At 37.2% G+C, this 23,471-nt stretch overlaps 2 protein-coding genes across 2 annotated transcripts; both read right to left on the bottom strand.

The window, feature by feature from the left end:
* Positions 1 to 339: 339 nt before the first annotated feature.
* Positions 340 to 1,891, bottom strand: LOC126617441 (transcription factor FER-LIKE IRON DEFICIENCY-INDUCED TRANSCRIPTION FACTOR-like). The gene is made up of 5 exons (XM_050285503.1): positions 1,427 to 1,891; positions 991 to 1,200; positions 718 to 894; positions 508 to 510; positions 340 to 458 (listed from the first exon to the last, which is right to left on the bottom strand). Exons 1-5 carry the CDS (start codon positions 1,889 to 1,891, stop codon positions 369 to 371), a joined length of 945 nt encoding a protein of 314 aa, XP_050141460.1. The 3' UTR covers positions 340 to 368.
* A 12,329-nt stretch (positions 1,892 to 14,220) lies between these two features.
* LOC126616983 (disease resistance protein RPP4-like) lies at positions 14,221 to 19,220 on the bottom strand (the record flags this gene model as incomplete). Its single annotated transcript, XM_050285080.1, has 8 exons — positions 14,221 to 14,363; positions 14,745 to 15,039; positions 16,273 to 16,464; positions 16,601 to 16,965; positions 17,580 to 17,763; positions 17,844 to 18,176; positions 18,256 to 18,479; positions 18,722 to 19,220. Coding segments are annotated over 8 exons (2,235 nt in total), but the record flags the coding sequence as incomplete, so codon positions are not given.
* Positions 19,221 to 23,471: the final 4,251 nt, after the last annotated feature.

Raw genomic sequence — 23,471 nt, 5'->3', positions numbered from 1 at the left:
GTATAAGCAGAGTGTGGGTGAGCAAGGGCCCACGAGTAGTCCTCTCCTTTTGACACGGTCACCACTCAACACTCAAAACCACAAACATGTTTTTAGAAACGAAGAAAAATAATAATCAGAGATAGAGCAGCCAAGATACACAATACATACATCGATGGGATCGATGATAGTTGAAATTAACTAATTGTCAGCATAATTTTTAAGTTATTAACCTTTTAACACACATAACTCATCATTTATATAAGAACACGTGATGTACCACTTCGTGTGACGGTCACATTTAAAAATCTCTCCGTGCATGCATGCAATGCAGGCGTTCTTGGCTCTTTGACTACTACAACCTCTATAACTCGAACTTTTTGCAATCCTCAGATTACAAAGCCTTGGTTCAGAAAAGCCCCAGCCACCCAATGTTTCAAATTTGGCAAGTTGATGATGCCCAGCTCGCAATCCTTGACCTGTTTTAACAAGTATTAACAAATAATTAATTAGTCAAAGATTGAAAACTTGCTGACAAATAGAGGGGTGACGGTTTTCACACTCATATTTTGTACCTTTAAAAAAAATACATTTATGTTTTTATTTCCTACATCTATTGGATAACAAAGCAGGAGTTTAAATCATGTACACAGATAATTACATAAAGTGTAATTAGGACTGTAAAAATCTCCAACCAAGGATAGAGTAGAATATCATATTGTACTGATATATACATACATTCAAAGTGAATGCTAATTCAAATCTGTCTGCTGAAACTGTGTTTAAGTTAGAACTCTGAACATTGAAGCATGCAAGAGATTCGAGAGCCTTGTAAAGTGCTGTGGCTACTCCTTGTACCTTGTTGCATGCCACCTTCACATAAAAACCTTTTTCCTCCACTTGAGACACGTCTATCTGCAGAAAGGCATGATACGTAATTAAGTACAAGGGCAAATTACTTTATTTGCAGAAATTAATAGCTAATAAATTACAATCAAAATGGTTATTGACCTGAATGATGCCCTTAGAAAATAAATGGTTATTGTCTGAAACTTTTTTCTTGTTTTTAGTTTTGGTTGATCCTTGTAGATATCCCATATGCTCATCTGCTCCTGCTAATGATGCTTCAAGGCTTGCAATCTCAGCATTTAACTTCTTAGCATGCATTTGCAAGTCTTGTACATACAATACAGCATCTCCAACAATGGAGGCCTTGTCCATCTGTGCATATATCTCCAAAAGATTAAACAACAATCGTGCTTGCATAATTTGTTTGTTCTTCATAGATATCGTTGTACAACTCATACTTCAAACCGGAAGAACCCGTTTTGATAAAAAAATGAAGGACACAGTACTATTAGAAGTATATTGGACCGTCCACGTGTTATTACATATTGGAGTGTAAAACTTGCAATGCAGTATATAACTTACTTATACCAACACTTACCTTAGTTATGTTAGGAACCAAGGACCGCAATGCATAGAGCATTTCCTTCATTCTCCCCCTCCTCTTCCTCTCTGACACCAAAGTTCGTGACCGATCAACCTTTTGCCTCTTTGTTGTCGTCGTGGTTGTGTTTGTGTTTGTTGTTTCAGACGAATCTTCCCCATCATTATAGTCTTCTTCATCAAAATTTGGTAATGTAGTAAGCACAAAAGTGCTCGGGTCAGGTAGAAATGCATCATTGAAACCAAACATTGGACCTGGAGGAGTAGTACTAGCTGGACCGAACAGGTTATAATCATCCAAGCATCCATTGATCATAAGTTCACAATCAAAATTAGCTATATCTTCACCTTCGCCACCGCGAATAAGATCAATGAATTGATCAAAGTTTTCATCGTCTATGAATTCATGTAACTCAGAGTTGTTGATGTTATGACATTCTAGATGGTTTCCAAGCGCATCCATATCGTATTCTTTGTTTGATGGTGGGGTGCAGCTGCTAATTGTGTGCCATAAAGTATATACTTATATATACAGAATTCGTAGATGTGAGTTCCTGTTTATGTTGAGTGTGAAAGGAATCAGATGGGGGTTTTTTATGACGTTTGAAACTGTGTAGCTCTTGATACATAAGTACAAAATACTATTGGTCATATATATGTGGACTAAATGATGTAATTTACATAAAATAAACCACCAAATAGGCATCAAAGTTTTGTTCACATTGAACGTTACTATAATAAAATCAATAGGAAAACTAATAAAAAGTTCAAAAAAACTTTAGTTTTAATGAAAAATGACAAATAAAGGTGTATGTGAGTAGTACAGGAAAGGTAACAAAAATGGTTTTTCGTTAAAAGTGAATAGTATTTGGAGTGTTTCATTAAAACTCTCATCAAACCCTGGACTATTCTTCTTTTCATTAAACTACATCAGTTGAATTGAAAATGAACAAAGATAAACCTCTATTATAATTTGGATTAGGCCATAAAAATCATGCTTATGTCAAGTGTATTTTAAAATCATATTCTCTTTTCGAATTTTAAAGTTCTAAAAGCTATTATTATTATTATTATTATTTAATTTTTAGTAGATCAATAAATTTTTAAAATCATACATACCTGACAATAATTTTTTTTTTTTTTTTTTTGACAAAAGATAGCGTTAGTGGGTTAAATTGTTAGTTTTTAGGGGAAGGAGATCAAACATGCACCATAGTGCATTAGCATAATTACTTCTTGTTACTGCGGTAAAACGTCACCTGCTATATAACTAACAAATTTAAATCTTATATTTTTACCAATTCTGCTTTTCTTTTGGTGGTGCTATCCACACACATTTTTCGCACACTCTTTGTTCATTCATGTCATTTGATTTTCTTCAATTCATTCGACTTGAATATGTGTGGAATGTAAAAATGGGTGTGTTGATAGGACCAATGTTTCGTTACTCAAGAATGAGTAGGAGCTCCTAATCAAAACTCATCGTTTTCGAATCACAGAATTTTGTGCTTCTGATCAAAACCATTCATATTATGAATCACTCTGTAAAGATCATTTTTACAAAAATTGAATTAAAACTAAGGTTGTTTAGTCAATATATTATAGCAAATACATAGACAGTTCGTAATACTTTTACCAATTTTATTCATTTATTTTTATACAACTTGATGACCAAACGCCTTTAGTTTTAATTGTTTTTTTTTTTTTCCGCAAATGCGATATTTATAGAGTGATTTATGAATATAAACAATACTAACCATAAATACAGAGTTTTATAAATCAATAACAAACAATTTTGTGTAAGAACTTATCTCATCTTTTGAGTACTCAAATATTATTATGTGGTAGCACCAATTTCTTTTTATTGAGAATTTCTTTTTCCCGATTTAGGTAGTCTCGCTGCTGCATTTGGTGGGCTGCCGGGCTCGTATTGACTTGAAACAAGGACTTTCTGGTTTTAACTATTGTGTTAAACGTTAGAAAAATTCTCATAGTGTAGTACCGTGTTTAGGGAACTGGATTCTCTCTGAGGCAAACCCTCGGGATCCTGTTGAGCGACAAACACGGGCCGTTGAATTTCGATCCAATAACTACAATTATTATAACTTTAAGAATGACCTCCCTGTTTGTAGTCGTTGGATCAAAATCCAACGGTCCGTGTTTATCGCTCAGCAGAATCTCGAGGGTTGCCTCGGAGAGGATCCAGGTCCCCGTGTTTAGCGCTAAAGCCTGACTATTCGACACGATGTGCTGGACACAAAATAATCATTTTTAAACAAATCGTGAGTCGTGACAATCAAATTATTTGCGTACTTAAAAATATTATAGAAATATTAGATGCTTCTTTGACTTTGAGAGAGAGCTCTCTTGCGGCAGTCACTATGTCATTTCGGCTCCAGATTCATTGGGGGCATGCCTCATGACGGTCGGACCCTGATAATGTTCAAATAAACTGATTAATTAAGCTTAACATTTTTATTCTCATTGCCCTGCCCCTCCAAAGTCGGAATGGATTCTACGTTCTAGTGAATCCACTTTCTTTTCTAATAGCTTCTCGGTTCTTTCTTTCCAATGTTACGTTGTACTTTCAAGCTTTATGTTTTTGCTATTTTATATTTGTTGTTATTGTTGGAAAATAATAAGTTTAGGGTTTGGGCCCCGTCCATTCAAATTAGGTTTTCGTTTATTATAAATTGTATGTTTGTGTTGACCCTAAAAACTACCAAGTCTACGTGGCGCACAGGCCGAGTAATTAATGAGTTAACTACGTCCTTTGGTTGTATGTAGGGCGTGCCAACTCAACGGCCAAGCTCGGCTGGTGAGTAAAATTTGTTGATGTTGCGTTAGGCGCGTTGCTGACTTCTAAATCTCACGACTGCGGCCGAGGAAGGAACACGTCTCGGCCTTCGGGTTCTAGAGCCTGAAGATAAGGCTGCTAGTTCTGCGAAGTTCAATATCAAATTCGACTCTCAAGGTGTCGAATGTAGTAACCTGGTAACACCTCACTTCGTCGAGAAGGCTGATGAGATGACTTCTGCCACTAATGATTTGAAAATTCTTCTTGATCGAGACTTGGATAGATAACCAGTTAGCCTCGTCGCATTGTTGTTTATCCAAACTGAAGGTGCTTCGCAGTAGACTGATTCTACGGCAACAGTGTTGTTTATCCAAACTGAAGATGTTCACCGGTTGCCTTCACAGTGCTGTTTATCCAAACTGAAGATGTGTTGGTGGAAAAGAAAAAAAAAATCTCAAGGTGTTTGAGAGGTTTCATGTAGAGCGCGAGTTTTCGCAGGGCAGTTTTGTGTGTTGAATTGGAGGGGTCTTTTAGTCGTCTGCCGCTTGGTATTTATAAAGATCTGCATGCCCAAGTCGTGAAAACCAATCCCAATTGCGCTGTGATTCTGAGTCTTTATTTGTTGCTGCTGACCACACACTTATCCCGTGCATAATCACAATAACAAATGAAGCTTTGAAAACTTTATCTTATATGCACATAAGTCCACGCCTTATCACATCAATCAAAGCTTGATCCCAACTTTGTCATCCTGACCTTCCAATACAATCTTTTTCAAATATTCAATTCTAATCACGTCATCACCATCGTTCAAAATCCACGTGTCCCTTTTAGCCACCTGATGCAGTCCCACTTTATCTCCACATCTTGCATGGAATCCCACCTTTTCCTGGATGTGATAATGCTTGCAACTTCATTAATCCCATTTAATTAAAATACTTGGCATCTTACCAAGATACTCGGTGGCTATGATTCTTCTATATTTGCACATGTTGTTTGAACTCCTCCATGCTTGAATTATTAGAAGATAATCTCCCAAAACACTTAAAAAACTGCAATACGAAAATCCCGAACAGAACCGTGGAAGAAGAAAAGTCCTTGATTTCAATCTGTACTTTGGGTATAAAGTTGATCACATTCCAACTTCTAAAATTCTTCATAATCATCCAACGGTCTCAATTGCTTAGGCCGAAAATGTACAATCGGGTCCAAACAGCTTGTTATTCACTTGTAAATAAGTCAATCTAATAGCCCTTAGTTTGTAGCCATCTTTGTTGACTTTTGTATTTTAGGTAGGATCCCTCATTGATATGTAATCCCATGTAATCACTTGTAATTAGTTTTCTTTCCTTTTATGTTAGGGTTGTACACCTATAAGTTCTTCTTATTGAGAAGAATATATCATCATTCAAAGCATTCTCTTCTTGGCACCAGAGTTAGGTAAGAAAAAAAAAAGCAGTGCGTTGTGCGCAGAAACAAAATCACCAGCCGCGCAGCCAGTTGTGTTGCGCCATCCGACCAGCGAGCGACGCCATCGTTGCTGACCCGAGAACCCAGAACTACCAGCAGTACATCCAGTTGTGCAGCGCACCGTCCGACCAGCGAGCGACATCGTCGTTGCTGATCCGAGTTCACCGAGCCACTCCCTACATCCACCACCACAAACCGAGATTTAACACGCTGCTTGAAGTTTGTCCCAGATTCCGGGCAGACCCAAATCGCCATCGCCTTGAACCACGGCTTTCTACTGTTGGCTTCTTCTGCACCACAAGATTTCAACCGCAAATCTATTTTTTTATGCCCAGACTCCATGACCCACTTGTTGCTATCTTGAAGAACAGCAGAAAAATGGGTGCTGTTGCGAAAACAAAAAGGAAAAAGAGTTGTTGTGCTATTGCAGAAAGAAGAAAGAGAAAAGGGGTTTTTTGTTTTTAAAAAAAAGTAGGAGGGACAGGTGAAGAAGTAAAGAAAGAGGAAAAAGACAAAAAAAAATAAAAAAAAATAAAAAAAATAAAAAAAAATAAAAGGAGAAGAAAGGAGGAAACAGAAAAAAAAGAAAAAAGAAATTTGTTTTTTTTTTTTGGTCATTGTTTTACAGGACCTTTGGTTGGAAGTTTGGACGTTACCAATCACCCATACACATTGCAGCAAACTCATCCAGAACAATGGCAGTCCAAACTCATGCACTAATTGCCAAAGCTAAGGTAGCTTCTAAACATACAGACAACGATGGTAATGCTTTAAAAGTTTCTGCATCTGTTACGAATAATACATGGATAATGGATTCCGGTGCTACTGAACATATGACTTGTGAATCTAGACAGGTACAAATCCTAAAACCATCCAACAAAACCGTTGTGAGTGTTGCCAACAGTAATTTTGTTCCCAGTATTAGAGAAGGCACTGTCTCCCTGTCAGATACCCTTAGTCTTGATACCGTGCTTGTTGTTCCTTCTCTTGACTATAATTTATTATCTGTTGCTCAAATAACTGTCGCCCTGCATTGTCTTGTGATTTTTTGGCCTTCTTTTTGTGTTTTTAAAGACATTCAGACTCGCAAGACGATTGGTTATGGTATTAGGAAGGGGAAGCTCTACTACTTGGAGCTGACATCAACCAGTTCTCGAATGTTGACTCACGCTCTTGCAGTGGACAGAAATCCGGCTATCTACGGAGGTTTGGTTGTGGCATCGTCGACTTGGACATGTTTCTTTCGGCTATCTACGGAGGTTGTTTCCTAGCTTATTTGTTAAGCATGATGTTTCTAGCTTTAAATGTGGTGTTTGTGAACTAGCTAAAAGTCATCGTGCTTCCTTTCCATCTAGTTTGAATAAAAGTTCTGTTCCATTTATGATAATTCATTCTGATGTTTGGGGGGTCCATCTAAAACTGCTACATTTGGTGGTGCTCTTTGGTTCGTTACTTTTATTGATGACTGCACACGTATGACTTGGGTTTGTTTGATGAAATCCAAAGGTGAAGTTACTTCTTTGTTTCAACAATTTTACAAAATGGTACAAGTATAATATAAGTCACAAATACAGGTTCTCAAGAGTGATAATGGTGGCGAATATGTTAACTTTGAACTTCGTGCCTTTCTTGATCATCATGGGATTGTTCATCAAACTACATGTCCATATACTCCACAACAAAATGGGGTTGCCGAACGCAATAACCTTCAGCTTCTAGAGGTTGTTCGTGCTTCTTTACTCAAGGCTCATCTCCCGTTATCCTATTGGGGAGAAGCTCTCACCTCAGCTGCGTATCTCATTAATCGTGTTCCATCCCGATCGGTTGATTTTCAGACACCCCTTCAGGCACTTTCTTCACATGTTGATGCTCCTGCAGTCCCTAATCTTCCACCTCATGTGTTTGGTTGTGTGGCCTTCATTCATCTTCATAAACAACAACGAAGTAAGCTTGAACCTCGAGCCTTACGATGTGTATTTGTGGGATATGCATCAAGGCAAAAATGATACCGTTGTTATCACCCACTGACGAATAAGTTGTTTGTCACTATGGATGTTGCGTTTTATGAGAATGATATGTACTTTGCCAATCCCGAGTCTTCACTTCAGGGGGAGAATCAGGAAAAAGTTCAAACTCTTGATTATACTATTCCAGATATAGATAGAGTGAATGATTTGGATTTAAGTGGTGATGTCTTGGAAATAAGTGGTGATCATTTACACGAAAATAATGATGTGAATGAATTGGAATTAAGTGGTAATGTCTTGGAGATATGTGGTGATCATTCACATGGAAACAATGTTGAAAACCTTGGTGATCATTCACATGGAAACAATGTTGAAAACCTTGAAAGGGACAGGTCGACATCGCCAGATAACTCACTGCCTGATAGCTCACTGCCAGTTTCCTCACCACCGGACAACCCTGTGTCGCCAGCTACCTCACAGTCGATCTTGAGTCCCAATAACCATAATCAATTGTCTTTGATCCCGGATGCACCAGCACCACGTCGTCTCCCTGATCGCGTCAACCGAGGTATTCCTAAACTTACTTATGAAGTCGACCCTAAATGCAAAACTAGGTATCCGGTGAGTAAGCCTAACCCTGAGTCTAATGTGTTATACCCGTTAAGTAATTATGTGTCTACCAGTCACTTGTCAGAATTAAATAAGTCGTTTGTGCATCAATTATCTACTGTATCTATTCCTAACAGTGTGTAGGAGGCTTTAACTGATCCACGTTGGCAAGTAGCAATGAATGAAGAGTTGAAGTCTATGAAGAAGAATGCTACCTGGGAGATCACAGATTTGCCAGCTGACAAGAAACCTGTGGGATGCAAATGGGTCTATACTGTGAAATACAAAGCAGATGGGACGGTGGATCGTTTCAAGGCAAGACTGGTAGCAAAAGGATACACTCAAAAATATGGAATCGACTACACAGATACATTTGCACCTGTAGCCAAGATCAACACAGTTCGTGTTTTGTTGTCCTTGGCTGCAAATCTTAATTGGCCCTTACAACAGTTCGATGTGAAGAACGCCTTCTTGCATGGAGACTTGACAGAAAAGATTTATATGGATCTTCCACTAGGATGTAATGCTCCAGATAAATACAAAAGAAAATTGTGCAGGTTGAAGAAATCCTTGTATGGCTTGAAGCAGTCCCTTCGAGCATGGTTCAGAAGATTCACAAAATCTATGAGAGCATTTGGTTACAGACAAAGTAACTCTGATCATGCTTTGTTCCTGAAAAGACAGAATGGGAAGCTTACTGCACTTATTGTGTATGTAGACGATATGGTGGTAACAGGTAATGATCTGGAATAACGTGCGGCCTTACAAAGATACCTGTCTACAGAATTTGAAATGAAGGACCTTGGATCCCTGAAATATTTTTTAGGGATTGAGGTGTCGAGAAGCAGTTCTGAAATTTTCTTGTCTCAGATGAAGTATATTATTGATTTGTTGCACGAAACTGGCATGTCAGCTTGTTAGCCAGTAGCTACACCATTAGAAGAAGGATTGAAGCTTAGTGTTAATCCTAATCAAGTACCAGTTGACAAAGGAAGATACCAAAGTTTAGTAGGCCGTTTGATGTATTTGGCACACACAAGACCGGACCTTGCTTATGCCTTGAGTGTAGTGAGTCAATACATGCATGATCCTGGAGAACAACATATGAATGTCGTGATGAGAATATTGCGATATTTGAAAGGAAGTCCGGGCAAAGGAATTTTGTTTAAGAGGAATAATCACTTTAGTGTTGAAGGTTATACTGATGCAGACTGGGCAGGTTCCATTGATGATAGACGTTCAACATCAAGTTACTTTACGTTTGTTGGGGGTAACTTGGTTACATGGAGAAGTAAGAAATAGAATGTGGTTGCCCGTTCTAGTGCAGAAGCAGAATACAGAGGTATGGCTTTGGGGATTTGTGAAATTTTGTAGCTTAAGCTTCTGTTAAGCGATTTGGGTATACAACATGATCAGCCCATGAAATTATTTTTTGATAATAAAGCTGCTCGCGACATTGCACATAATCTGGTACAACATGATAAAACAAAGCATGTTGAAGTTGATCGGTTCTTCATCAAAGAAAAATTTGAAGGGAAAATAATTGAAGCCAGCGATAAGAACAGAAGATCAGTTGGCAGATATCCTCACAAAAGCTGTTTCGAGTCACAAGTTTTCAAGTTTCTTACACAAGTTGGGCATGAGCGACATATATACACCAACTTGAGGGGGAGTGTTGACTTTTGTATTTTAGGTAGGATCCCTCATTGATATGTAATCCCATGTAATCACTTGTAATTAGTTTTCTTTCCTTTTATGTTAGGGTTGTACACCTATAAGTTTCTCTTATTGAGAAGAATATATCATCATTCAAAGCATTCTCTTCTATCTTGACAGTCTTGTTTATTTGTTTTTCGTTAATAAAACAATGTTCATAGTTATATTTTGTTTGATCGTCCTTTCGTTTAGTTTCAACTTGGTATCAAAGCAGTTTGATTCTTAGGGATTTTATTTGCTTCTGTTTTGTTCGTATCAATTTATCTGTTTTTGTGCTGTTTTGTCCAGTTTTGTTCCGGGAAACTTTTTTTGTTTTCTAGTTAGAGTTAGTCTTTGTTTGTCGTTCATAGTCAGAGAAAAAAAAAAGTATGTTGAAGTCTGGAGCTGAGTCGCATCGAACCAACTGCCATTGAAATCAATTGTTGTGCACCTTTACCTTCTGACGAAACCAATTATGTCTTTGCTTAGCACCACCATCTGTAAACGCAGCTGGCTGAATCGCATGATTGACCTGCATCTAACCTGACGTTACCTGGTGATCAACTGTTGTTGATCAACACTGCCACACCACCACCAACCTAGAAATCTAACAAGTCCAGTCTCGACGAACCCGGATCTCACAACGCCAGTCGTCGTGAGGAACACTTTATGAGGATCACAATTTCCTTACGTTCTTGCATACAAATCAATTTCATTTGAAGTGTGGTTGGACTAAAAGGCTAGGGAAAATTTTCACTTCGACCCCAATCAAGTCTTAGCATAAGAGAATTATCAATTTGGCCAAGGAAGAAGTTAGGTCACCTATTCTTTTGTTTGAAAAGGAAATACGGTCGACCTGGAAGAACAAATTGAAATTTCTTAGCCAAGTACAAAAATTGATTCAGAAGGTGATTTGTTGACCAAGGCCAAAACACAGGCTCAGACACAAAAACCTTGTCAATCGATATGGTTATTGCAGATAAATCTGATGTGGAGCAATCCTGTTTGACTGAGTTGTTTGAATTAAAAGATGAGGTTGATGAAGTAATTATGCTTAGGGGCCATAACAATTTGGATTACTTTATAGCCGAAAACAAAAGAATTTGAAGATTGCCATTGTTATTTTACATCAACGTCTGAAGCAATATTATATTGAAATGGTCATATGCAAAGATCTCAACTCAGAATAAAGCTTCATTATGGTTTGGCCACTTTATTTTCGTTTGTTGAAAAAAAATGAGAATTTCATTTTCTTAACCATTCGGTTGTTCAACCGATGCTTAGGAAATAAGGGGGCAACAAACCGTTGTTTGAAAGAAAAATAAAACAATTTTAACGGCCACCTATTTTAGTCAATAGGCCTTCATATAGGCTAGTTGGTTAATCCGGCTGGAAAGGTTCACATCTTAGTCAACTGAAAAGGCGTATAGGATGAAGCTCAAGGAAACTTTTTTTTTTCTTTCCTAAATTAACATTTTAGGCCGAATTAAGTCTCGGCAATCTCAGCCTAGTAATGTTAGAGCAGCCAAGTCCTAGACAAAGTAGGATTGTCTGAGAACTAAAGTGTGGCCGAGTCCTAAATAAAGTGTGACTATTTGAAGATTAGGTATGGTCTTTGGAGCTCGAACTGATCAGGATTGGTTTTGGATGAGATATGAAGTGATCCTCAAACAAGTTTAGGTTAGAATCCTAGTTTAAGATGAGGAAGCCGAGACTTCGCGATAGAATTTTGGCTAAGAATAATTTTTAGTATATTCGGAGAATATGTCCAGGAATTGGAATATTATTAGAATTTTATCAGCCGACAGGCTTGGGCACCAAGAAATTTATCCTATAAATACAGTAGGGTGTTCAACGTAGAAACCTCATTTGACACAACAAACAACTTAAACTCTCTACACGAAAAACCTTGCTTTATATGAAACATTCTCACACTTTTTGAGAAAACACTAACTATCCACCTCCCGTCAACACATATTCAGTTTGGACTAACAACATTGTATTGACAACCGACGACATATTCAATTTGGACTAACAACACTGGAGTCGTAGAATCAAGTGATCAAGGAGCATCTTCAGTTTGAATTAACAGCACTACTTCTGGTTGGTTGGTTATCTATCCAAGTCTCAGGCGATAAAGAGTTTCTAACTTTTTCACATAAATAGGTCATTCCATTAGCTTCCCAACGAGTTGAAGTGTTCTATGATTGGTTACTCTTAAGTGCATTTTGCAGTTTGGCATTTAGACGGTTGAACCACATCTACCATAAAAATGCTTATTTCATTTGCGTACTTCTGTCCCTATAGGCTGATGCATTTGATGCAATATTCTCACGAATATAGTCGAGGCAGCCAAAGTTGGAGCAAGAGATCCAGAACTTCGCAATGATCTAGACAACCTTGTCTTTAAGTTTTAGAACCCAAGGCCAAGACATATTCCTTCGTCGGTCGTAATCGCTAAAGTACAGAAGTCAGCAACTCATTTGGCACCACCACTACTAAATCTATTCTACTCGCCCGACTGAGCTCGGTTGTAATTTGACACGTCCGCATTCACAAGAAAGACATAGTTAGCTCATAGTTACTTGACATGCGCTTTGTTATTTTTAAGGTCAACGGTACTGTTGAGGTTATTTTAATCAATATTGTTGTTCCTTAAATTAATGATGAGGGAGGAAATGAGGTAAATTTAAAAAAATAAAAAAATAAAAAATCATCTTTTGACAACGTCCACTTAAGCCACTGATCAACTAGATATTAGAATGAAACTAGCATCTTGCCATACGCGTATATGTGTGGCAACTAATTCTTTTTTTCTTTTTCTTTTTATTTCTTTTTTTTTTTTTTTTGTAATCTATACATAAGAAGCACCCCAAAATGGTGAAACATTCAAAATATCATAAATTGCCCTTCAAGAAGAATGCTGCTAAACCCATCTCATTGTTCTATTTTCAACCCATATTATAATTTCACCCACCGTAAAAAGTTAAAAAATTGAAACACTATTTCTACACCCACTATTATACCTATAATAACCTCAACTATACATTTAAATTCTTTTTAATTTTTAGTAGAATAAATATTAGCTAATAAGTCCAACGACTTTGTTTTGCAAACCCAACGAAAGATACGAAGAGCTTCCTCCCCGCGATCTTGTTTTGCAAACCCAATGATGATGTTGGTCCATAAGACAGTGCTTCTTCTGGGCATCTGCTTGAATAACTTATAGGCGTCATCAATTAAACCGCAGCTGGCATATATGTGTATGAGTACACCCCAACTCACAACACTCATCTCACGCATACCATCAAACACCCGGTGTGCACAGTCCACAACACTACCCGACTCTCCACTTGTTGCATACAAATTAATCGAACTCGTCTAAACAAACACATTGGACCCAAACCCACTTCCCAAACCCTTCCGTGCACATGTTCCCCTTCTCTCACCAACCTCAACCTTGCGCTAATACATACGAATAGGTAAACCCATCATCAGCCTCCGCCTTCGAACCCACTAGCCGTTTATACAATTTAACAGAATTTCATGGTGTGGCCTATGATCATCTGGTTCCACACATTTCGACATTTTCAAAAACTTTGAGGGCGTGATCGAGACACCTAGAAGCAACGTAGAATGATAAAATCTGAACAAGAATGTAGCTTTTTTGTGTGAGTCCGTAAATTGTTGTTTTTGGTGTGAATTAGGGTGTACTTGCATATCAATGGAAGCAAGTACTTTTTGGTTTTAGTCCTTATATGTCATTTTATAAGAGGGTAAAAAGGGCATCAATTTTTTATTTATTAAAATGTGGATGTGGAGAGAAGACAGTGGGATGGAATTATCAACTCTCCTCAAGAATTTTAAAATTACAATTGAATTAAAAGAAGTTATAATAATAGTTCAAGACGGTAAGAAAATATTTTGCTCACCTCCTAGAGTGGGGTCAGGTTCAACCCTCTAGGAGGTAATTGGCCATAGGTTCCTCTTCAATTGGATATCTTGGAGAATAGTAATAGGGCCTAGGTTCACCCTCTAGGAGGTAATAGAGCATGGGTTCCTCTTCAACTGCATATATTGGAGAATGGTAATAGAGCATAGGTTCCTCTTCAACTGGATATCTTGGAGAATAGTAATAAGGCCTAGGTTCCTCATGACATGTTGACTTCAAACTCTTAAAAAGCATTGGCTTCAAACTCATAACACACATTGGCTTCAGGTTCATAAAACTAGTTTTCCTGTAAGATTGACGGACTAACAAGTCGGCACTGTTGTCAATTCCACTTCCACTGACTTCTTCTTCAGACTCTTCACTTGATCCACCGTCTTTGGGTTCACTGGCTCACTGGCTTCAAAATCATGATGGCGTACTTCTTCTTCTTCTTCTTCTTCACTGGCTTCAAAATCATGATGCGTATTTCTTTTAATAAACTAGGAAAACTGGGAGACTAAGGAAATTTTTAGTTTTTTTCTTCTCTATTTTTCGAGGATACGATGAAGATGAACATTTCAAATATATATGTAAACTAAAGGTAATACTTTAACATAATTTCTTTTAATAAACTAGGAAAACTGGGAGACTAAGGAAATTTTTGTTTTTTTCTTCTATTTTATTTTGAGGATACGATGAAGATGGACATTTTAAATATATATGTAAAATAAAGGTATTAAAAAAGGAGGTCTCTTTCAAAGTGAGAGGCCCAAGGCACAGACAGGCCTTACTCGTTTTGCCTCTAGGACACCTCTCATGATGACATGATCAAATTTGAATCTCTCACCATCTTCCGCATACAATGGGCATGTCCCCCACTTTTCCACCTTCATGTAGGAAGTGGGTTCGCCGGAATCCTCATCCACTAGGCAAAATTCAACAGAGGCTTCATTGGCAAGGTTGCAAAAGTCAGGGGAGCATTTTTTTGCTACCTCTTTACTTTTAAAGACCTCATTCCACAGGAACACGTGATGTTGGTCGTAAAAGTAGTCATTCAAAGTGGATATTGGGTAGCTCAGGAGTATAGGGATCTGATTAATGGAGATTCCCCGAGTGGTAGTACTCGGTCTACACCCGATCTCCTATGGAAAAAAATCTGGAAAGTGAAAGCCCATCCGAAAGTGTCACACGTCCTTTGGCGTGTTGTGAATGATTGCATTCCTTCACGTCAAAACTTACTGCATCACCGAATCGTGAATGTTGCGGTATGCCCTCGATGCCACAATGCAATTGAATATGTGCTCCATGTTTTCAGAGACTGCAACTTCTGCAATCAGTTTTAGACTAAGCTGGGGATCCCCAACTCGGCATGGAACTTACAGAGTAATGATGCAGCGGGGTGGTTACGGAATGCTTGGAGCATGATCCCAGCGCAACTAATTCCCCTGTTCGTTGCTAGGATATGGTGGCTGTGGAACGATAGGAACCAGCTCGTTTTTGGGTCTCAAAGATTGGAATTTGAGGTGCTAATTCAGCGTGTAAAGGACTATGTCAAGGAATACCGTGAGGTCAATCTTTCCCGACATAGGAGCGCTCCTTTACAAGCCTAGAGTAATGTTTGGCGTCCCCACCGGAAGGTTGGTTCAAGCTAAATGTGGATGGTACGGTAGATACAAGAGGAGGTAGAAGGGGTGTGGGAGCTGTGATCCACGATTGGAATGGTGTCTTTCAAGGTGCTATTGCAATGCCCAGCCCTTGTCTAGTGTCCTGGCTACGGAAATTTACGCCTTAAAAGTGGGTATTGAATTCGCCATTGATGCGAGATGGCTTCCTCTTATTGTTGAATTCGATTCACTGAATGCCATTCGCCTAATTACCCAAGATGATACATGCTTCGCACCAGAAGGAAATTTCGTGGAGGAAGTTAGACATCTAACCGTGGATCATCATCATCTGGTCCTAATTGCAATTCCCAGGGAGGCGAATGGAGCTGCGCATCGTGTTGCAAGATATGGTCTCCATGAACAAGGATTCGATTTCTGGACTGACGTGGGTCCTCCGTGGCTTACTGAAATCTTGAATTCAGAGTCTGTATTTACCTAATGTTTTGGATGGTGGCCACCTTTGGCTCGCTCGGCCTCTCATTCCCTCCCTGGAATATCCCCATGGGTCTTTCCAGGTATGGTTTTCCAAAGGTCTTCCTATTGAGCTTGCCTTTTGGCCTGATGTACTTGCTCTGGCCTTTGTGCCCTTTTATAAAAGTTTCCTTCCCCTCATAAAAAAAATTTCCAACCGTCTTGTCCAATACCGCAGTCACTAGTGAACATTTCATGGCTTTCACCCATGAATTTGGCATTGAAACTAGCTCTTATTACCATCCGTTTCAGCTGGCAGTTCAACTCGCAAGAAACAACAATAGCGAGCGCGAAACCCAATAATCCTGTTCGAAACCAATCTTGACGAAGCTCGATGTTTACAGAAGATTCCTCACTTTGATAGCTGAACCAATTTGGAATTTCTTTTCCCGGACATTCAATGCTAAACGAAGGCCAATAACTGCAATACTCCTGTAACATTAATGGGAATTATATTTATTTAAATTTGTGAGACACTAGCAGCTGCTCCAACCTTAATTTGGTTCGAGCACAAAAACCTATCTATTCAATTCAATAACACAAGTGAGAAAGACAAAGGGAGACGTACATGGTAGTCGTCGTGTTCATCATCTTCTTTTTCTCTTGACTTTGACGACGCAGTTGCCACTTGCATAATTCTAAGCTGTGCATAATCCATTATGTTGCTCCTTGCATTATGATCCAAATTTCGGCAATTAGAAAAATCAAGTTGTCCTCCAAAATATTTAAATTCATCCCTACCTTGTGTGTAGTGTGTGGTTCTTGAACTTGACACCGTCTTCAGTGATGTGCAGCCATGTGCTCGAAGTGAACATTCTATTGGGAGCTCTGGTAAAGATTGAAGCCACTTGCAGCCAATTAGGCGGAGTGTATACAACCGAGAAGCTTGTTTGATGCTCTTAGGTAAGCTCCCAATCATGCTTCTCCTCAAATCTAAATATCACAAGGAGGTTGTGCAAACGAGGCCATCGGGGATTCATAATAGACCGCTGCGACTGAGATTTAGAAATTCCAAAGAGGGCAAACCGACAGAGTTGGAAGGCAATTTTTTTAGTTTCCGACAGGCATAAAAGCTGAGAATTTTAAGATTGGTCAAATTGTAGATACTTCTTGAGACAACCTTAAGGTTCTTGCACATACCAAGATCTAATGTGTGAAGCCCAATTAGATTTCCAATAGATGAAGGAAGCTTTTCGACCGCGGTCGCTTCCAAAGAGATTTCAGATGTTCCATTGGCTCCAAGACTTGAGGGAATTTGTAAAACATCGAGCACCATTTGAGATCAACCCTCTGAAGAAATTTCAACTCCCAAATGCTCTTTGGGATACTTAAAAGCTTTTTGCAGCCTCTTAAGTTAATTCTTTTGAGCGCAGGGAGAAACTTGATTGATGAGTGCAGCTCTTGAACAGTTGTTTTATTTAAAATTAGAGACTCCAAATGTTTTATTGGGACCACAATCTCTAGGAAGGATTCAAGTTTAGAGCACCTAGACAGAATGAGTTCCTTGAGAGATTTCACCTTGCAAATGTTGGTAAGACTGATGAGACTCTTGCAACTTCCAAGATCAAGATAAGTAAGCTTGTCAAGATGTTGAAAATATGAAGGAATTTCAACCAAACTTTCACAGCCACGAAGATATATGTGCCCAATTTTTTTGCTCCGAGAGAGATTTGGAACTTCAATTAGATCGCTAGAGTACTGTAGATTGATCACTTTTAAATTCACAAGTCTCTGTAACAAAATTAAAGATAACTAATAAGCATGACTTTCTACAATGCAATTTATACAAGAACTAAAATAAACATATATACCATGTCCTCTTTCCAAAGATGTTTAACTCGGCTATAGGGCATATGAAGCTCAACTAGATTTTCAGGAGAAAAATTTGACGGCAAAGATTTCAAAGGATATCGATCCCAGTGAAGATAACGAAGAGAATTGGGAAGACTGATGAGACAACTCGTGCATCGTCCAAGATCATGATAAGTAAGCTTGTCAAGATGTTGAAAATATGAAGGAATTTCAACCAAATTTTCACAGCCATGAAGATTTATGTGCCCAATTTTTGGACTCCCAGAGAGATTTGGAACTTCAGTTAGATCGCTAGAGTAATGCAGATTGATCACTTCCAAGTTCACAAGTCTCTGTAACAAAATTAAGATAACTAAGAAGCGTGACTTTCTACAATGCAATTTATACAATAACTAAAATAAACATATATACCTTGTCTTCTTTCCAAAGCTGCTTAACTCGGCTATAGGGCATATGAAGCTCAACTAGATTTTCAGGAGAAAAATTTGACGGCAAAGATTCCAAAGGATATCTGTACCAGTAAAGATAACGAAGAGAATTGGGAAGATCTAGAGACGTGGATAATGTGCTGTAGTTTCCAAAATGTTTAGAACAAACCACAATTAGCATTTTTAGGTTAAACATCACTTTGAACTCTGCACATTTCAATGGTCACTTTCCAATCTGCCAAATTTAATCAATATGGCTTGAACATGTCGAGTTCCCTGACAGTAAGTGCAAAGTTTAAATGTGAATGTATATACAATAAAATTCAACCACATTAAACTTTTAGGAATCTGACTTTTTTGTTATGAATGAGTTCTTTGGTGTTTTGCTATTTATTTTTAATAGAAAAATACAAGAAAGAAATTGAATGCATTGGCTCTTACCCTGTTACTTTCTAGTACATGATAGACATCCTCACTGTTGAACAACCTATTACGTTTACTGGGATCTTCAATACATTGTTCGTGAACAATTGTGCATCCCATTTCTTGAATCAAATCATGCATCTCTATGATTTCCTGTGCTGAATCAATTGATATGAGAGACGCATCAATGAGAGATTTAATTCCGGTCTCCGCATAGAATCCACGAATGCCTAACATTTTTTTTACATACTCCACATGCTTCCCTTTGTGAAAACAAGCTATATCTAAAAATATCTCCTTATCATTTTTTCCCAATCGGTCATTACTTAGTCTCAACACTCTCTGGATATTTTCATCGGGAAATTGTTTCAACTTGTTCAATTCATCTTCCCATTCTTCTTTGCTTTTGCAAGTTAGGAGTGAGGACCCCAGAGTTATGAGAGCTAAAGGAACACCTCTAGCATAATCCACCGCCTTTTTTGCCAACTCCTTATAATCTATTTTAGGAGTATTCTTGAAAGCACGTGAATGATATAGAGAGCGTCATCTGGTTTTAATCCGTCAACCTTGTGGATCTTATCATCTTCAACAGTTTGCCAAAATGTGCTCCTATCTCTACTTGTGATAATTATTCTACTTCCAGTGCCAAATTGAAGACGATTGGCAGCTAAACGTCCCATTTGCATTGAATCACTCACATCATCAAGAACAATGAGGACCTTTGTACGAATGAGCCTTTCTCGAACAAAAGTTGATCCTATGGACAGACCTTCTTCCTTTAATATCTCTTTAAGAAGTGTTTTTTCCAAGTGATCTTGTCCATTTGGTTGTCTAAGTTCTCCTTAACATTTCTCAGAAAACAACAGGCTTCGAATTTAGAAGAGAGTCTGTGAAATACAATTTCAGCAAGGGTGGTCTTGCCAATACCACCCATGCCCCAAATACCTACGGTTAGGTCTGGCAATTCCTGACACGATCCGATAACCCGACATGACACGACACGAAATTAACAGGTGTTCGGGTTGACACGATAATGAATCGGGTGTTATCGGGTAACCCGATAAGCACATGTTAAGATAACGGGTTAGTTCGAGTATACACGTGGATAACACGATACACGATAAGCAGAATATTAATTTAATAATTTTATAACCCTAAAAAATACTATAATAATTATATATATTAATTTAACAATTTTATACCCCTAAAAAGTTTAAAACTATAATATATATATATTAAATTAACTATAATAATTATATATATATATATATTAAATTTTAAATTAAATTTTATACCCCTAAAAACTATAATAATTATACGTACAAAATAAATAGATTTAAATCTACATAATCAATATATATATATACACACACCATTGAACTTGATGGGATACACGAAACTAATTTTAACGATCCAACCGTTAAACTTGTTTGTATATGCTTCAAGATCGCATCAGCAAAAAATTGCAAAAAACAAACATTCAGAGATCAAGTAATGAGACAAAACTTTTCAACGGTTATAAAACAAAAAATCACGATTTAATGGCTATTTTAACTCTGATTTTGATGATTTTTTACAACTACACTCCTTGACCCTATATGAATACAATGAATGAATTTGATCGTCAATTTAAAATATTTACACAAGTGGATACCACAAAATCTTATGTTATACTTAATGAAAGTATAAATACACTCTAAGTGTTAGTGAATCTATTGTTTTGATGGGATACGAATTCTATGAAACTAATTTTAACGATCCAACCGTCAAACTTGTTTGTATATGCTTCGAGATCGCATATGCCAAAAATCACAAAAAAAAAACATTCAAAGATCAAGTAATGAGACAAAACTTTTCGACGGTTATAAAACAAAAAATCACGATTTAACGGTTATTTTAACTCCGATTTTGATGATTTTTTACAACTACACTCCTTGACCCTATATGAATACAATGAATGAATTTGATCGTCAATGTAAAATATTTACACAAGTGGATACCACAAAATCTTATGTTATACTTAATGAAAGTATAAATAAACTCTAAGTGTTAGTGAATCTATTGTTTTGATGGGATACAAATTCTATGAAACTAATTTTAATGATCCAACCGTCAAACTTGTTTGTATATGCTTTGAGATCGCATACGCCAAAAATCACAAAAAACAAACATTTAGAGATCAAGTAATGAGACAAAACTTTTCGACGGTTATAAAACAAAAAATCACGATTTAACGATTATTTTAACTCCGATTTCGATGATTTTTTTACAACTACACTCCTTGACCCTATATGGATACAATGAATGAATTTGATCATCAATTTAAAATATTTACACAAGTGGATACCACAAAATCTTATGTTATACTTAATGAAAGTATAAATAAACTCTAAGTGTTAGTGAATCTATTGTTTTGATGGGATACGAATTCTATGAAACTAATTTTAACGATCCAACCGTCAAACTTGTTTGTATATGCTTCGAGATTGCATATGCCAAAAATCACAAAAAACAAACATTTAGAGATCAAGTAATGAGACAAAACTTTTCGATGGTTATAAAACAAAAAATCACGATTTAATGGTTATTTTAACTCCGATTTTGATGATTTTTTTTCAACTACACTCCTTGGTAAACAAAACAAATCAACTACTAGCTAGCTGTTTGTTCCACTTCTGTGTTCAGCTAAAGAATTGGTAATCTTAGTATTGAGTGTGCAAATTCTTACTTGTTTTTTAGAACATGTCCGACTCTTAGTATTGTTTGGTAATTTGCAGTTTTGTTTATCTAGAATTGGTAATCTTAATTTTGTTTTTCTTTCTTGAAGCAATGGATGTTGTAGACCAAGATTTTACGAACCTTAGTGATGAAGGGTCAGTGGAAGTTACAATGGGAATACAACCTGATCATGGAAGTGAAAATACAGAAGATACAAATACAAGTCCGACAAAGAAAAAGGCTAGAGTGATCAAATTAGGTAAGCGAACACTCAGATCTCCTGTTTGGAAAACTTTCAACAAATAGACTACTATTTTTGAAGATGGTAAAAGTCGTGCTCAATGTAAAGATTGTAAGAAATTGGTAATAGATGATAGTCATCATGGGACAGTTAATATGAATAGACATTTGAAAACATGACCTGGACTGACCGGTGGATTATTGTCGATGTCTGAATTCTATCCCCAAAACTTTGATCCTGTAGTATTCCGAAGCTTATTGGTAAAGGCCATCATCAAGCATAATCTTCCTTTTAGTTTTTCAGAATATGAGGGAATTAGGGCTTTGTTTGCATATATATCTCCTGATATTAAGTTACCGTGTAGAAATACAATTAAAGCTTGTGTGTTGAGGATGTTCAAAAATGAAATACAAAAGCTTCATAATTTGTTAGGCTCAGTTGAAGGTAGAATTTGTTTGACATTAGACTTATGGACCTCACAATGCACTGATGGGTATCTTGCTCTTACTGCTCACTTTGTAGACAAAGATTGGAAATTGCATAAAAGAATTTTAAGTTTTTGTCACATGCCTCCTCCGCATACTGGTGTTGCATTATCTGAGAAAATTAATGCATTGGTGACTGAGTGGGGGATTGAGAAGAAGTTATTTTCTATTACTTTGGATAATGCTTCTTCAAATATTTCTTTTGTTAGCATTTTGAAGAATCAATTGAATCTTAGAAGTCTTCTTGTGATGAATGGTGAGTTCTTTCATGTGCGTTGTTGTGCTCATGTTTTGAATTTGATAGTCCAAGATGGACTTAAAGAAATTGATTCTTCGGTGATAAAGATTCGTGAATGCATCATGTATATAAAGGGCCCTGAGGCTAGGAAACTAAAGTTTTATGAATGTGTTAGACAAGTGGGAATATTGGATAGAGGTTTGAGACAAGATGTCCCTACTAGATGGAACTCCACCTATATTATGCTAGATAGTGCAATTTTCTATCGATATGCTTTGATTCATTTAGGGTTGAGTGATTCCAATTTTAGTAGTTGTCCTTCTTCTGAAGAGTGGGATAAAATAATGAAGATTTCCAAGTTTTTGGGGTACTTTTATGAGGTTACGTACTTATTCTCTGGGACAAAGTACCCCACATCAAATTTGTTCTTCCTTACGATGTTCGTAATCTAACTTCAAATTAAAGCAGCCATGAATGACTCTGAAAGTTTCATGAATAAGATGGGGACTTACATGTACATTAAGTTTGAGAAGTATTGGTCAGAGTGCAGCTTGATTTTGGCAATTGCAATCATCTTAGACCCTCGTTATAAATTGCATTTTGTGGATTGGGCTTACACAAAGCTTCATGGTATGAATTCGGTCGAATTTACAAAGGTTAATGACAAATTGAATGTTCATTTTGGTGTGTACTTGGAAAAACTTTCGCATCTTGATAATTCAAATACTCCAGTGAATTCAATGCCTAACCGTCAAACAGAATCTGGAGATGTTCTCTTTGAGGTAACATAAGTTTGTTTTTATTTACTTTATATATTTGTAGTAGTAGTACTATAAAAAGTGTTGATATTATATTTGAAATTGACATAATGCATGATTCTTATTACGTTTTTCATTTTTGTTTTTTATGATGTAGGACTTTGATAATAATTACGATGGTTCAAGTTCGATTGAAAAAAATGAGTTGCAAAAGTATTTGAAGGATAAAAGAATAGATAGAAAAGTAGACATAGATGTCCTTTCTTGGTGGCAAATGGAGCATTTTCATTATCCGATACTTTCTCAGTTAGCACAAGATGTGTTAACAATTCCCAT

Source organism: Malus sylvestris, chromosome 3, assembly GCF_916048215.2.
Source record: "Malus sylvestris chromosome 3, drMalSylv7.2, whole genome shotgun sequence".
NCBI classification, from domain to species: Eukaryota; Viridiplantae; Streptophyta; class Magnoliopsida; order Rosales; family Rosaceae; genus Malus; species Malus sylvestris.
This window is presented reverse-complemented; position numbering and strand designations above follow the sequence as displayed.

What these genes read in the sequence shown, in the direction of transcription:
- LOC126617441 (XM_050285503.1), bottom strand. Translation starts at nt 1,891, where the DNA reads ATGGATGCGCTTGGAAACCATCTAGAATGTCATAACATCAACAACTCT. An exon ending in TGGTTCCTAACATAACTAAG is followed by an intron (nt 1,201 to 1,426) that starts GTAAGTGTTGGT and finishes ATATATGCACAG; the next exon opens with ATGGACAAGGCCTCCATTGT. An exon ending in TTTCTAAGGGCATCATTCAG is followed by an intron (nt 895 to 990) that starts GTCAATAACCAT and finishes GCCTTTCTGCAG; the next exon opens with ATAGACGTGTCTCAAGTGGA.